Source organism: Poecile atricapillus, chromosome Z, assembly GCF_030490865.1.
Source record: "Poecile atricapillus isolate bPoeAtr1 chromosome Z, bPoeAtr1.hap1, whole genome shotgun sequence".
NCBI classification, from domain to species: Eukaryota; Metazoa; Chordata; class Aves; order Passeriformes; family Paridae; genus Poecile; species Poecile atricapillus.
In genome coordinates, this window is record NC_081289.1 from 42,965,444 (window position 1) to 42,978,109 (window position 12,666).

At 41.6% G+C, this 12,666-nt stretch overlaps 1 protein-coding gene across 1 annotated transcript in view; it reads left to right on the top strand.

The window, feature by feature from the left end:
- Positions 1-261: 261 nt before the first annotated feature.
- Positions 262-12,666, top strand: part of LOC131572868 (wnt inhibitory factor 1-like) — a 37,180-nt gene continuing 24,775 nt past the window's right edge. The window contains exons 1-2 of the mRNA XM_058826275.1: positions 262-438; positions 541-680. Of these exons, the coding sequence (XP_058682258.1) occupies positions 303-438; positions 541-680 (276 nt within the window). The 5' untranslated portion in view covers positions 262-302. The remainder of the gene's footprint in view (positions 439-540; positions 681-12,666) is intronic.

A 12,666-nucleotide genomic window follows, 5' to 3' on the forward strand; every position in this document is an offset into this window, starting at 1 on the left:
TGTCTCGGGTTCCCTGGGACAGAGCGGGTGTGAGTCACGGTCCCGGCTCTCGGCTCCGCTCTTGCGGGAGTGGGCGGCCCCCCGCAGCCCCGGGCAGGGAGCGCTGACCGCCCTCGGCGCCCGGGGAAGGACGGTGCGAGCGCCGCGCTCCCGGCCGCCCGCGGCGCCGCCCGCCGCCCAGCCCGTGCCCGCCCCGCCGGGGCCGCCCCGCGGCTGAGGGAGAGAGGGAGTGGCGGGCGGGAGCGAGGGCGCGGTCGGAGCGGCAGCGGAGCCGGCGAGCCCCGGGCGGGCGGTGCGGGAGCATGGCCCCGGCGGGGCGGCTGTGCTGTGCCGCGCTGCTCTGCGGCGCCCTCAGCCTCTGCAGCCTGCGGGCCGCGCCGCGCCAGCCCGACACCCTCTACTTGTGGATCGACGCCCAGCAGGCGCGGGTGCTCATCGGTAAGTGCGGCCGCTGCCCCCGAGCGGCGGGAGGGAGCCCGGAGCCGAGCCGAGCCCGGCCCGGCGGGGCTGCCGCACATTGCGCCGCTTTGCCTTCCGCAGGCTTCGAGGAGGATATTCTGATCGTGTCCGAGGGGAAGATGGCCCCGTTCACCCATGACTTTAGGAAAGCCCAGCAGAGGATGCCCGCCATCCCTGTCGGCATCCACGCCATGAACTTCACTTGGCAGGCAACGGGACGGGTAGGTGCCGAGATGGGGCCGCGGCAAGGGGCGAGGAAGGCTCTGTTAACACGGACAGGTGGTTCGGCTTTGGAATAGCTGAAGAAACCCTCTCCGAGGAGTGCCTGGGCAGCCCCGGGTGCGGGAATCCGAGGTGCGGGCGGGGGAGGGCTCGGGGAGCAGCGAGAAGCGCGTTGGGACGGCCGGGAAAGCGCGTTGGGAAGGGGCTGTGAGGGGCGGGGGAGAACCCCCAGGCTGGTGAGGCGTGAGGCAGAACTCACCAGGAACACCCCAATCGACTGTGCTGCCGTAAAATTTTCTACTGGACGGTAGTTGCGTGGATGCAATTTTCTTTAGCTTATGGACATACACTACAGGCTCTTCATCTATCTCTATGTACTAAATATGCAGGCTTAATTTGTAGTTCTAGTAAATAACAATTCTCTTCTGTGGACTTAATTTTACCAAGTTAAATTGCAAAACCACATGAGTCTGCAGTTTATTGAATCCTGTTGGATTTTGTTGAAAATGTAAGACTCTGTGACATATTTTTGTGAAGAAACATATGTACGATTTGACACACTGACAGCATATGTTGAATTTGCATAAGGCTGGAACTTGTTAGTGTACATTATCATGGATACAGAAAAAAGTATGATGGCATAAAATGCTGGATAAAATTATTTCATTTTTACAATGCTGAACATTGTCTTTATACAATAAAGAACTTGGTAGAGATGAAACAATATTTACATTTAAATAGCGAACATTGATTGTATAATTCAGCTAATTGCAGTTTCACAAATTTGGTTGTGGTTTTGGTTGTTTGAAAGTACTCTATCTACAGGACTTGTTTGGCTTCAAGGTGTTGTCTGACGCCCTTGCAATTTTTGCTGTCCTCACAAAGCCTTTGGGTTTAGGAAATGCTTCACCCCCTCCTCCAGAGAGGAAGGTGAATGTGGAGAGACAAAACTTATTCACAAAGGTTAAGTGACTTGCTCTAGGTCTTTGCTGTTCCCATCAAGCTTTACAGGGAAAACAACTTTGTACATCAAGGGTTGGCATTTAAATACCTAGAAGTAATAAGTGTCTTTCGGGACTGTATTTCCCACCCCATTTCTGTGCCAGCTTAGTTGCTGTTGATGATAAAACTAGCTCTTTTTTGAATGGGTGATCAAGATGCTAGACTGAGCACTGTCCTTCTCTTGTATTTCCTTCTTGTGCTCTCCTCTCCCTCCTTTGCCTCCTGCCTACAGGTAGGTCTTTAGGAAAAGGTTGTTTCAGTGAGAAGAGTCACAGGCTTAAGGACAGTGTAGGAAAATGTTCTGCTTGATGCCACTTACAGGATGAAATCCTTTCTGAGCAGCTGCAAAGGCATTTAACCCATTAGTCCTCCTCCTATTTTCTGAATTACTGAATTCCTCTTAGACAAAGCATTCACTTTTAGTAAGTGAAATACCTAAATGGTTAAAAAGATTCTACATTTCTCCAGAATTTCCAATATTTTATGAGGGGAAGAAATGAGTACATTTTAACTTTTTTCCAGTGTTCTATTTTGCTTTTAAGTATACATGTTTTTAGAAGTTTCCATTAACACATCCAGGGAAGTGCTAAAAACATTCTACCTTTATTATGTACTTTTCTGGGAATTTCCTAAGTCAGGGAAGGGAAAATGAGAAGTGGAAGGGAGGAGAAGAGAAAAGAGGAGAGGAAAAGAAGAGAAAGGGAAAAGAGAAGCAAAAAAAGAAGAAAAAAGATAAGTGGAAATTAGTAGCTTTTGAAAGAAAAAAAGCATTTTAAATGCTGAAGTCCTAGACTGCTTTCTGCAAAATAGCTGTTAACTTGCATACTGTTGCCTCTCCTTTGGTGAAACTGAAATAAGTCTTCTGTGAGTCTTGTGCCTTATAGACCTCTCACCCTGTATGCCACTTGAAATTTGAAGATGTGTCTCCACATCTCCAAGGTTTGAGGGGCTCTCAGTAGTATATGCGTCACATCTAGGAGTAGCTAGACCCTTTTTGAGTCTACAGATATAAGGCTTCTTTTGAGTAGGTTCAGGAGATCCTGTCCATGGCATTATGTGCTTCCTAGTCCTGATATCAACAAGATGGGGCAGTGAGAGAGCAGCTAGGTGGGTGTCTGGCAGCCAGACAAGGTTAACCCACCACACCTGGCATCTCCAACAGAGCACCTTAGCATGTATAAATATCCTGTGGGTGGGTCCCATCTGCCTTCTCCTGGGATAAATGATGATCCACCTTTGAGGTGAGTAAATAATCCAACCCAGGGAGTGGTAATGCTTCTCAGTCCTGCATGGCTGAATATTGTAACTCAAAAATATCTTGTTGAAAGGCACATTTTAAGGATTAGATTACATCTGTATTCTGTGTAAACAGAAGTGCTTGAAACTCATTACTTTTAGGTGTTATGCTCCTGATGCAGTGGCCTTTGTGTCCTGAATACATTTTATATGAAAAAGATTTTGTTTGATGAGCAAACAATTAAAATAATTTTCACTAGAAAGCATTAACCAAAGAAAAGCATTAGTTGCTTTTAATTTCTAGTCCACTACTTCTAATTAATTATTGGGAAATATAATAAGAAACCCAAAATTTAAGGGTCTGACGGTGCTGAATATATAGTTTTTTTGCTAGTGAAAGGAGGATGAGCCAGGGGTGACAAGAATGTTAAATGTATGTTTTTGTGCACTTCATGCTTCTGCCAGTAAATGAAAGCATAATTGCTATGTTCTCTTTAAAAAATAAATGTAATCTCTGTAAATTGACCGTTACAAATCTTGTTCTTTGAATTGAAAGGTTTAAAAAAGCAGAAATCAGTGATAATATGTAGTACATAGTATGCATCTGTGTAACCACTGGAGCTCACTGGTGTGCTTCTTGCTCTTATTCTGGATGGTTTTTCCAAAAGAAGATACAGTGGCTGTTAGTGGTCTTGTCCTCTGTGGAAGATTGAGCTAAAAAACTTCCCAGTGAGACCCTATCACACTGATTAATGCTGCAACATGTTTTACTGTGTCCACTAGTGGAATTTACGAAAGATTTCGGTGATAACATCATCACTAAAGCATTTAGGAATTTATGACAAGTATTTAGTCTCCAAATCCACGATACCCAGCATGTATTTTTTAATTTTCAGTGGGAATTCTGACAGCTGTAAAGTTCACATCTGGGAGGGTACTGGTGGTATTAAAAAAAAAGTTGATTATTGCCCAGACAGCAAGTGCTCAGTGACAGAGCAGCAGCCCAGTTGATTTAATAGACGGGAGGTGAAAAAAAGAAACCAAAAAAGCAAGTTGGAATTTTTGTTGTGTAGCATGGTCTGATCCACAGAAATAGTCAATCTGGGCCACAGCCTGCCCAGGCTGCTTTCTTCCTTTCAGATATGGGAGAAGTATTTGTGGTCAGAGGAATTATTCCCCCTCCCCACTGTTATGAATACCCCATGGGTTCTCTCCTGGTGCCTGGTTGAATGCGTGCCCATGATGTGACATCTGAAATAAGTCTCAAAGAGTTATTGATAACCTTGAGTAAATCAAAAAGATGCCCACCTCTGAGAAAGAGGGAATGTCTTCAGTGCATTTTCTAGCATCATCCTTACATTGTAAAGTGAAGGTCGGGAATGCTGTATAGTTAACAGCTCCTGGAGGCTAGTTCTGATCTCAGCAATGTGACCATCAGCCCTGAATAGCTCAGTTGAGTTTTCTGAAATTGTCTTATATTGCTGAGATGTAGCCTGACCATAAATATAAAATGGAATATCCAGTTATGCTAGAAGATTGGTTTCCTTGCTCAGAGGAAAATGAACAGACCACCAATTTTAAGGCATTAGTGGTGCAATAAGGTGCTCCAGTCAAACATGGCTATTTCCCTAATAAACTGAAAGAAACCCAAAAGTATTGAATTTCAAAACCTAATTCATCAAGGGAAACTTTTCTTTAAGGAAAACTGCTGAAATTTTTGTAAATATCGTATACATAATCAGTCATTACAGTGATGCTTTTCAGCTTCAAAAATGTCTAATATGCAAAAGTTAGATTTTTTCCAATAAAAGTATGGCTCTTCTCGAAGTTTTGTCAAGGTAATTGTGTAAACTCACACTCTTGTGATTTTCAGTGGTACCTCCACTGCACTTTCATGTCAACAAACCAGGGAAATACTTTGTTTTCTGACCTCTGTACCAAAATTTCCGTGTGGAATGTGAAGATGTTTACATACTGCGAGCATGATTTTTAGGCAGGGGGTTCTCATATCAAGAGCACAACTCCAAATCTTTAATACTTAGATTCTGCTTAGCTGTGGTATTTTGCATCTCAGTGTTGTAGACATGCCACCAGGGATCAAAGTAATACTGTAGAGATCCCAGTTTCTTAGTAAAGCAGGCATGTGCCAGCCATCTGTTCTATCTGCTGATAGAAAACAGCAGTAAAGTTTCTCAAAGTTTTGCCAAGAAAAGGGGGGATTTATTGCTCAGCAGAGATGAGTTACAAGGCACCTTGTAGTGTAAGCTGCATCTGGTTTCCATAGTAATTTACATGGCATATGCGTAAACTACACAATTATCCTTTTTACACAGCAGTGTAAACCTCTGTTGAGTAAACAGTTCTTCAAGATTTTCATTGTTAATCATTTCTATAAATAACCAATTTTTAACAAAAAAGCCCCCTAAAGTCATAAAATATCTTCACTACTTTTGCAGGAGTGGCTGCAATGTACAATGTACAAATGCTGTTGAAAAGCATTGGGACTAACAAGGATGCCCCAAGCTTCAAGAATATATTTTGTAAAAATGTACAGATTTCATTCCCTGTGTTACTAACAATTTTTCTGAAACAGAAAATCTAGGCTTTCTGCTTGTGTTACTTTCTTGTTTGTGGAAATGAAAATGTTTTGTGCCAACAGACACAGACCTGTTTTACAGACAGTTTCACAGGTATGTTCTTAGCGGTCTAAAGCTAATGCCACTAGCAAGTGCTATAGTAATGCTATAGAGAAAGAACTTGCAAAAATGAGAACAAACTGAACTAACAGGAAAGAAAAAAAAGAGGCTTTACCTGCCTGTGATACCTGAAGTGCACCACAGTATATGGAATCTTAGTCCATGCACAGGATACCTAAGCAATGGCTTGCAAAGGTTTGGGGTGGATTTTTTTTTTTTTTCCCCAACCACATAACAAGAAAACCCCTGGGTTTTTTTATATCTAGAATGAAAGTTTGCTTTGTTTTTCTGCCCAGCTGGTGGAGTCCATCTTTTTTTTGCCATACAAGGAAAAATGGGCAATCACCTTTGAGCTGCTTCAGCACTTGCTGTCATCACTGCTAAATGCTTCAATAAATAACTTGAAGACCAAACACTGCTGGTCCCACAAATCCTCTGAAGTTGCCTCTTTGCCTGGCTAAAAAGCTAGCTAAACCCAGCTGATCCTAAGGGAAATAAATATGCCTGACATCAAACCTGGCAATCTCCCAGCCTCAGGTTTTGGCTCATCACCAGGCAAAATAAACTCCCCAAACAGCAGCCCACTAATGAGAAGATCTGTCACCGGCTCTGAACACTGTTGCACAGAAACCAGCAGCAAGAGCCAGAGCGCCAGCCTTTGCAGTGACAGCTGTCCAGAGAAGGCCCTTGGACCATCCTGACCATTAGAGAACAGAGCTTTCAGTACTGTGATTATGAACCTATTTTTTCTCAGAAGACATGGACAAATCACAACTTGTCGATGAGCAGAAGTTAAGCTCTCCCTGCAACATTTTCTACTTGCTCTCTTTTTGCAAAGTGTGTGAATATTGATATAACCAGTGGGAATCTGAGACTTAAAGCTTCATAAGCAAATAATCAAGTCTACTGAACACCATCAGTAAGGAGTACAAGTACCAGCTTCAACCTGCTGCTTTTGAACTGCAGCAAACATTGGTCTCATTTTGCCAAGTTTGAGCCTTACCCAGTCCTCTTTCTTGCAGAGGTTTTGGGAAATAAATTGAGCTGTTGAAAGAGAGTCTATTTGAGTAACCAGGTTGAAACAAATTTATTTTCCCATTGTGAAGTCACAGATACATAAAGTTTCTGCAAGCAGTTTCTGCAATACTGCTTGCAGAGACTGTCAGGGAGAACAGGCAGGTTGCACAGCAGAGCACACTGTCAGAGGGGAAGAAGAGGCAGAATACAGTTATCTGGGTCTGTAATCACTAGCAACAGATGATATGCATAAACATATTGAGAGCTGGGAATTAATTTGCCAGCAGAGTATGTTGGCAGTTACCTTGATTGATTTTGTTAGTGCTGGCTTTTCTTTCTTACCTCCTTCCTTCCAGTTTTGCACAGGAACCTCTATTTATATTTCACAGGCATGATCTAATTTCTGTATTGGCAAGGGAGGGTAGCTGAAAGCTGGTATTAGATACAGGCTGGAGCAGCTTATACTGATCCTCAAAGGCAAAAATTAGAAGCCTTCATCACATCAAGAACCATGGGTTTAACATTTTTACTGGATATATCTGTAACTTCCCTTTGATGCGACAGTCTGCACCTTATCCTGCCCACTGACAGTGTTCACATTTGAATTGTATCAGTGTGAATATCCTGCTTAGTTGATAGTCCCTTTTTAGTTGTCTTGCCAAATATTTACAGTAAAGCAAACTATCATTTTTATAGGGTCATGATGCCACTGTTACTTTCATTCTGATTTTATGAATCACCTGACACTAGAATTAGAAGATGTAAAATATTTCAACATGCATGTCATATTTATATAATACCTTTATTCATCCAAAAGTAGGGGCTTTCTCATCCTGTAAAATACAATCAAACAGTATAAATTCATTAAATTATATCAATTAGGAAATACTTAAAAGGACAAGGAATCGTATAGTTTCTGGGCGGGAAGAAGTGTGACCTGGAGGTAAAAATCTCACCATATCTTCAAATTCTTGTAGAATCTCTTGCTTTTCCACCTCTTCCCAAACCCAAAAACTCCAATAGAAACTTCTGTCTCTAGGTTTATATATTTGTTCCTGTCCCTGATTGCAAAGACTGAAGTAAATGCAGTGAGGTCTTTCTCCCTTCCTGATTTAGAGTAGGTGATGGATCATACCAAGGTTCTTCAGCCATTTCTGTGCCTGTTGAACAAGGTTTGTGGTGTGGGACAGTTTTCCCCTCCAGCATTTTTTTCTTCCTGAACATGCTGTGGACCCCACTCAGCCCAGTACTACTCACTTCGTTTGTCAATGAAGGCTGGTTTGGGGTATTTGGGGAATCTCCAGCAGCCTATGACTCCAGCAGAAATTAGGGATTGTCAATGTATCTGGAGCGTATTGAGTGGCAAAAAGGACAGGTCTCAGTCTGCAAGAGCAGACCAGATTTACCATAGATATTCATCAAGGAATAAATTACATCTCTGATCTTAGCAAGCTCTTGGATCCCAAATGGGACAGCTGTCTTATAGCAGAGTGCAGACTTTTGCTGTCATTAGACTCCTGCTTGTTTTTCATCACAGGTAAATTCGGGCTTGGGGAGGCTCACACATTTCAGTTCTGAGGCTGCTGTCCCTCTTGCATTTTCTCTAATAAAAATGAGGTTAGGGTCTCTGCAAAGATTCTTCTGGGGAACTTTCAGCTGCTGGCTCTCCCTGTCAGGATTTAGATTGATGCAGGATAGGTCATGTTATCCAGAATTTAAAAAAACACAACAGAAGGATCCAGCTTTCCCAAAATAAACTTCCTACCTTTCTTAATAGGACTTAATCCTGCAAGTGTGTTTAAAAGGTTTATCTGGAATCTCAGCTTGACTGTGTGTCAAGTCAGCAGAGTCCAGGCCTTCTGCAGATGCCCATGCTGCAGATAGACTCCATGTGCATCCAGGCAGGGAAAGAAAGGTGGTTCAAGACAGCAGGTAAATCAGATTCTATCTGGGCTGAACCTTCTTCTGCAAGTGCTGGTCTCTGTCTTTTGAGTGCACAGGAGGTCAAGGATGAGCTGAAGATACTTCATTTAAATGCTGGGAAATACACTGGATCTTAGCTCAAAAGTCTGGACCTTTGAAGGCTGGTACTGCAACCTAGGGATGAAGCTCTACTGACCCTGCCTATGGAAACAGTCCAAAAGACAGAAAAGCTGTTTGTAGAACCTGTTCAGTTTCCTATCAGAGACTGGGGATAGGGTTATATTTCCTTGCTTTACTCTGAAGAGAAGTCCATCTAGCTTTGAGTAATTCAGGGCATAGTTATGGAGGACAGAACTATGTGGAGGCCTCTATAGTACATGGAAATATGACAGCAATGTACATCCACTTAGCAGAGTCTTCATCAGTGTGATTTCAGGTACAACAGTAAACACACAAGTTCCTTTTCAGATACACTTAGCAACCTCTTAGTGGCGAGTTTAATTCTTCTTTCATGCTAGAATTTGCTTTGATCAATGACAGCCTGTGAAACAAGGAAGAAAATACTCTAAATTTTCACAGAAAAAGGAATTTGAAAATCCATATAGTAGATATTAAAAGACAGCAATGTTAAGGAAGTCTCTCCTAATAACTAGTCAGGATGGAGTTGAATTTTTGCAACTTTTCAAATTTTAAACACTCATCTTCTTGTAAAATAAAGCTGAAGACCAGTATTTGCTGAGCAATAAAGAAACTCTCAGTGGTGCTGGAAACTTTGTCATATAGGTACACAAAAGTAGAGACATCCCTCTTTGAAGCCCTTGAAGGACTCGAGTCTGACAGAAGCTGCTGTGAGATTTCATAACTTTTGAGAAAGTTCACTGCTTGTATTTTGAAGAGAAATATTTATATTTATTATACAGGAGTGCCAGTTAAAGCCAAGATTGAAACACATGGACTCAATAAAGGCCAATTATGTGACCTTTGCTGTTTGCCACGCTTTTAACTTGTGTAAGTAATTGATTACACTTTCATGAGATCATAATCAGAAGGTTGTTCTTCGGTAATGGTGTGCTAGAGGAGCTTTATCCTCAACTTCAAAGGTATTCTGTGAGGCTTAAGAACAAAGGGTTGGAAGTTTGAAGTGTGGCCAAAATGAATCTGTATGCATTATCCATGTTTACCACCATTCAGGAGGTGGATTAGCTTATTCTTCATCCATGAGCTTTCCCTCATCACATCAGATGAGCCACCATCTCTAAGGTTTACATTTGTGCTTTTAAAACTATTCTGTTTAACTAAATATAGTATCTGTTCAGATCCCCATCATAACTAACCTAAATACTTTTTAGCGTGATCATTTCCCTAATTGTAAAGGTTTTATTGAAATTATTTTATGTCCTCTGTGAAGAATTTTCAGGGTAATTTTTAATTTCCAATAAATCTATCCAATGTCTGAAACTGTAAACAGACTATAATCTAAAGATACCCTCCCAGGATCAGCCAACCAAGATAGTCACTTATTTTTCAGGCTGTGACAGGGAGAAAATAACCCTGTGGGTTTTTCTCAGATAGAGCCACATAGAAGTGTTGCAGGTGGCAATGGCAGACCTGCAGAGACTTGTTTTCTTAGGAGGTGACCTGATGCGACAGTGTTTTGTATTTTTTTTTCTCTAAAAGTAGTCATCATTTTCTCCTTTTTTTATTAGCTTTGGGAGATGAGTATTTTGAACATCCATCATCATGAAGTGTCCACCAGAGAGAGCACTAATCTTTTCCTGGGCGAACAAAGAACGAATTAGCCCTTGCTGTGCTGAAACAAGAATTAACTTTTCAGAATAGCCTTTTTAAGTTTTCAGGATACTAGGGCAATATGTTTTGTTGAAGATTTGAAGATAGCAAAGGCGTGTGTGTCTTTTACTTACTTTAAATCTGAACTCTTGGTGATATTTCTTTTTTGTATACTGTTTGCTTCTCTACTCTTCCCTAAAGCAGAATTATCTAATTTTCATCTGTAAGGCATAAGAGAAAACAACTTAAAGGAAACTCGTGCACCAGTCCTGATTCATACAGAAAAATGTTATTCCTTGCCAGAAATTTTCAAGATGTAATTAACTGTGCATATTTGTCAGAACCTTAGTGATTCTGTCTTCTTTCAGCTTAATTTTTTCAAAAGTAACTAATGAAGCTGTACTAAAATGCGTTACAGAAAATTAGTTAAACAAAAAAAAAAGGTCTAAATATGGTAAATTGGGATATTTTGCTTTGTTTGTCTCCAAACAAAGCAAGACAGAGGAGTGAGAAACTCCCAGGCTTTCATCATTGAGGAGGTGTAAATTTGCTGTGACTGTTTTAAAGAAATCATGCATGCCACATGCCTTTGTCTCCTCGTGCTTGTACTTAACCTGGGGGCTGCTGTGCATCTCTTTGCACATATGCTGCTGTCCAGGGCTCTAGCTTGGTGGGACAGCCCCACAGTCCCCACTGCAGGTACCTGCTGCATCAAGGGGCTGCCTCTGATGTAAACCAAAACCTTATTGTCATTAGCAGGCCGGTGATGGACAGGAATGTGTACTAGGCTTTTATTTGTCCCTCTGTTACAGGAACCTGCTTTTTTGGTATCATGATGCATCTCAGAGTTAACGCTCTGCTGGTAAACTTGAATTTTTCTTTTTTACCTCTGTTCCTCTCAAACCCCAGTCTTTATTCCTAGCAAGCCCTTCAGCTTTCATTCCGAGATTAGTTTCAAATGCTAGAGTGCCTCCAGAGCTCAGGGTCTGGTGAGAGAAAATATTTGTTCAAAATGACTGAGTAGCTGCCCTGTTTCCCATGTCTCCCAAAAATCTGACAACTGCCAGAAACAGTGCTAAATATAATCTAAATCTATTATGTTGTGACCTCACCAAGCTTCTTTACAGTGATTTTTTCATATTACTTATCTTTATAGAAATTATTTTCTCATTATTTGGAGGAAAAGCTGATGTATTCTGCAAAGATTTCAGTCCATCTCCCCAGTGCAGAGCATTCTTGTGAGCCTGTAATGTCTCCTTTCAAAATCTGAGGCTTCTTTTAAAAGCAAACAATAAATTTCACTTCCCCAACTTCATAAATCATTCTGTTGGAGGACCTGATATGCCATCCACAGCTGAATGCCACAGGAGACATTAAGCACCAGTTAGTCATCTTCCATTGGCAAAATCAGAGAGTTTTATACCATTCTTCTAAAACCCTTAAAACCACAAGTAGTTATTGTTGAAAGTTTCATGCAGGGATGCACTCTATTGTTAAAAAGGTCTTCCTTCTTGTGCATGGATTTTCTTCAGTCTGCCACAATTTCCTTAATGTGAAGAAAGCAGACACAGAAGAGGCTCTAAAGATTTGTGAGCATTTCACCACAGCATTGTCTAATTACTACTGTCACATAATGTATTTTTCTTTGAGATTGCCCATTTCTCTGAGTTCTAGTGTGTGTCCTTTTTTTTATTTCTTTGAAACACCAAATATCTCTATTCCTCCTTTTGTGTGCATCTCTGGTTTTTTAACCCTACTGCTTCAGTCCATTCCCATACCCTCAGCAGCTGATACTGGAAGACAGGCAGGTTATTCTGTCTTCTGTGTAAACTGATTTTCTCAGAGCAGGTTTCAGCATCACTTCATGTTGTTGAGCATGCCTCCCATTTTAGGTCTACCTCTTGAGGTAGACAGTAAGTTTCTGAGTGTTACACTGAGGTGTGAAAAATGGTTTACCCGCTCTGTGACAGGACCAATTAACAGGTTCTGTCCCTAGCACAAAAATAGGCAGTCTGTAGGCAGACACTTTATTATCTGCTTGTCTAAGGAAGCCTCATTATGTTGTTCATTACAGTAGTGTCTAGACTGCACTGCAGTAACAAAATGTTCACGTATATGTACATATTCCTACTCTGGCCAGACTCCTGCAATAGCCTGGTATGCACAGTATGGATAATCTTTGTTGGACTTCATCTTACTTTGCTTCATCTTGGACCACAGACCAACTTCTCTGACCTAATGCAGTTAATATCTAGGAGAAGCAATGATCCATGCTGTGAACACCTAAGAAACACATGCATTGTCTCACTTTGTGACTTTATTT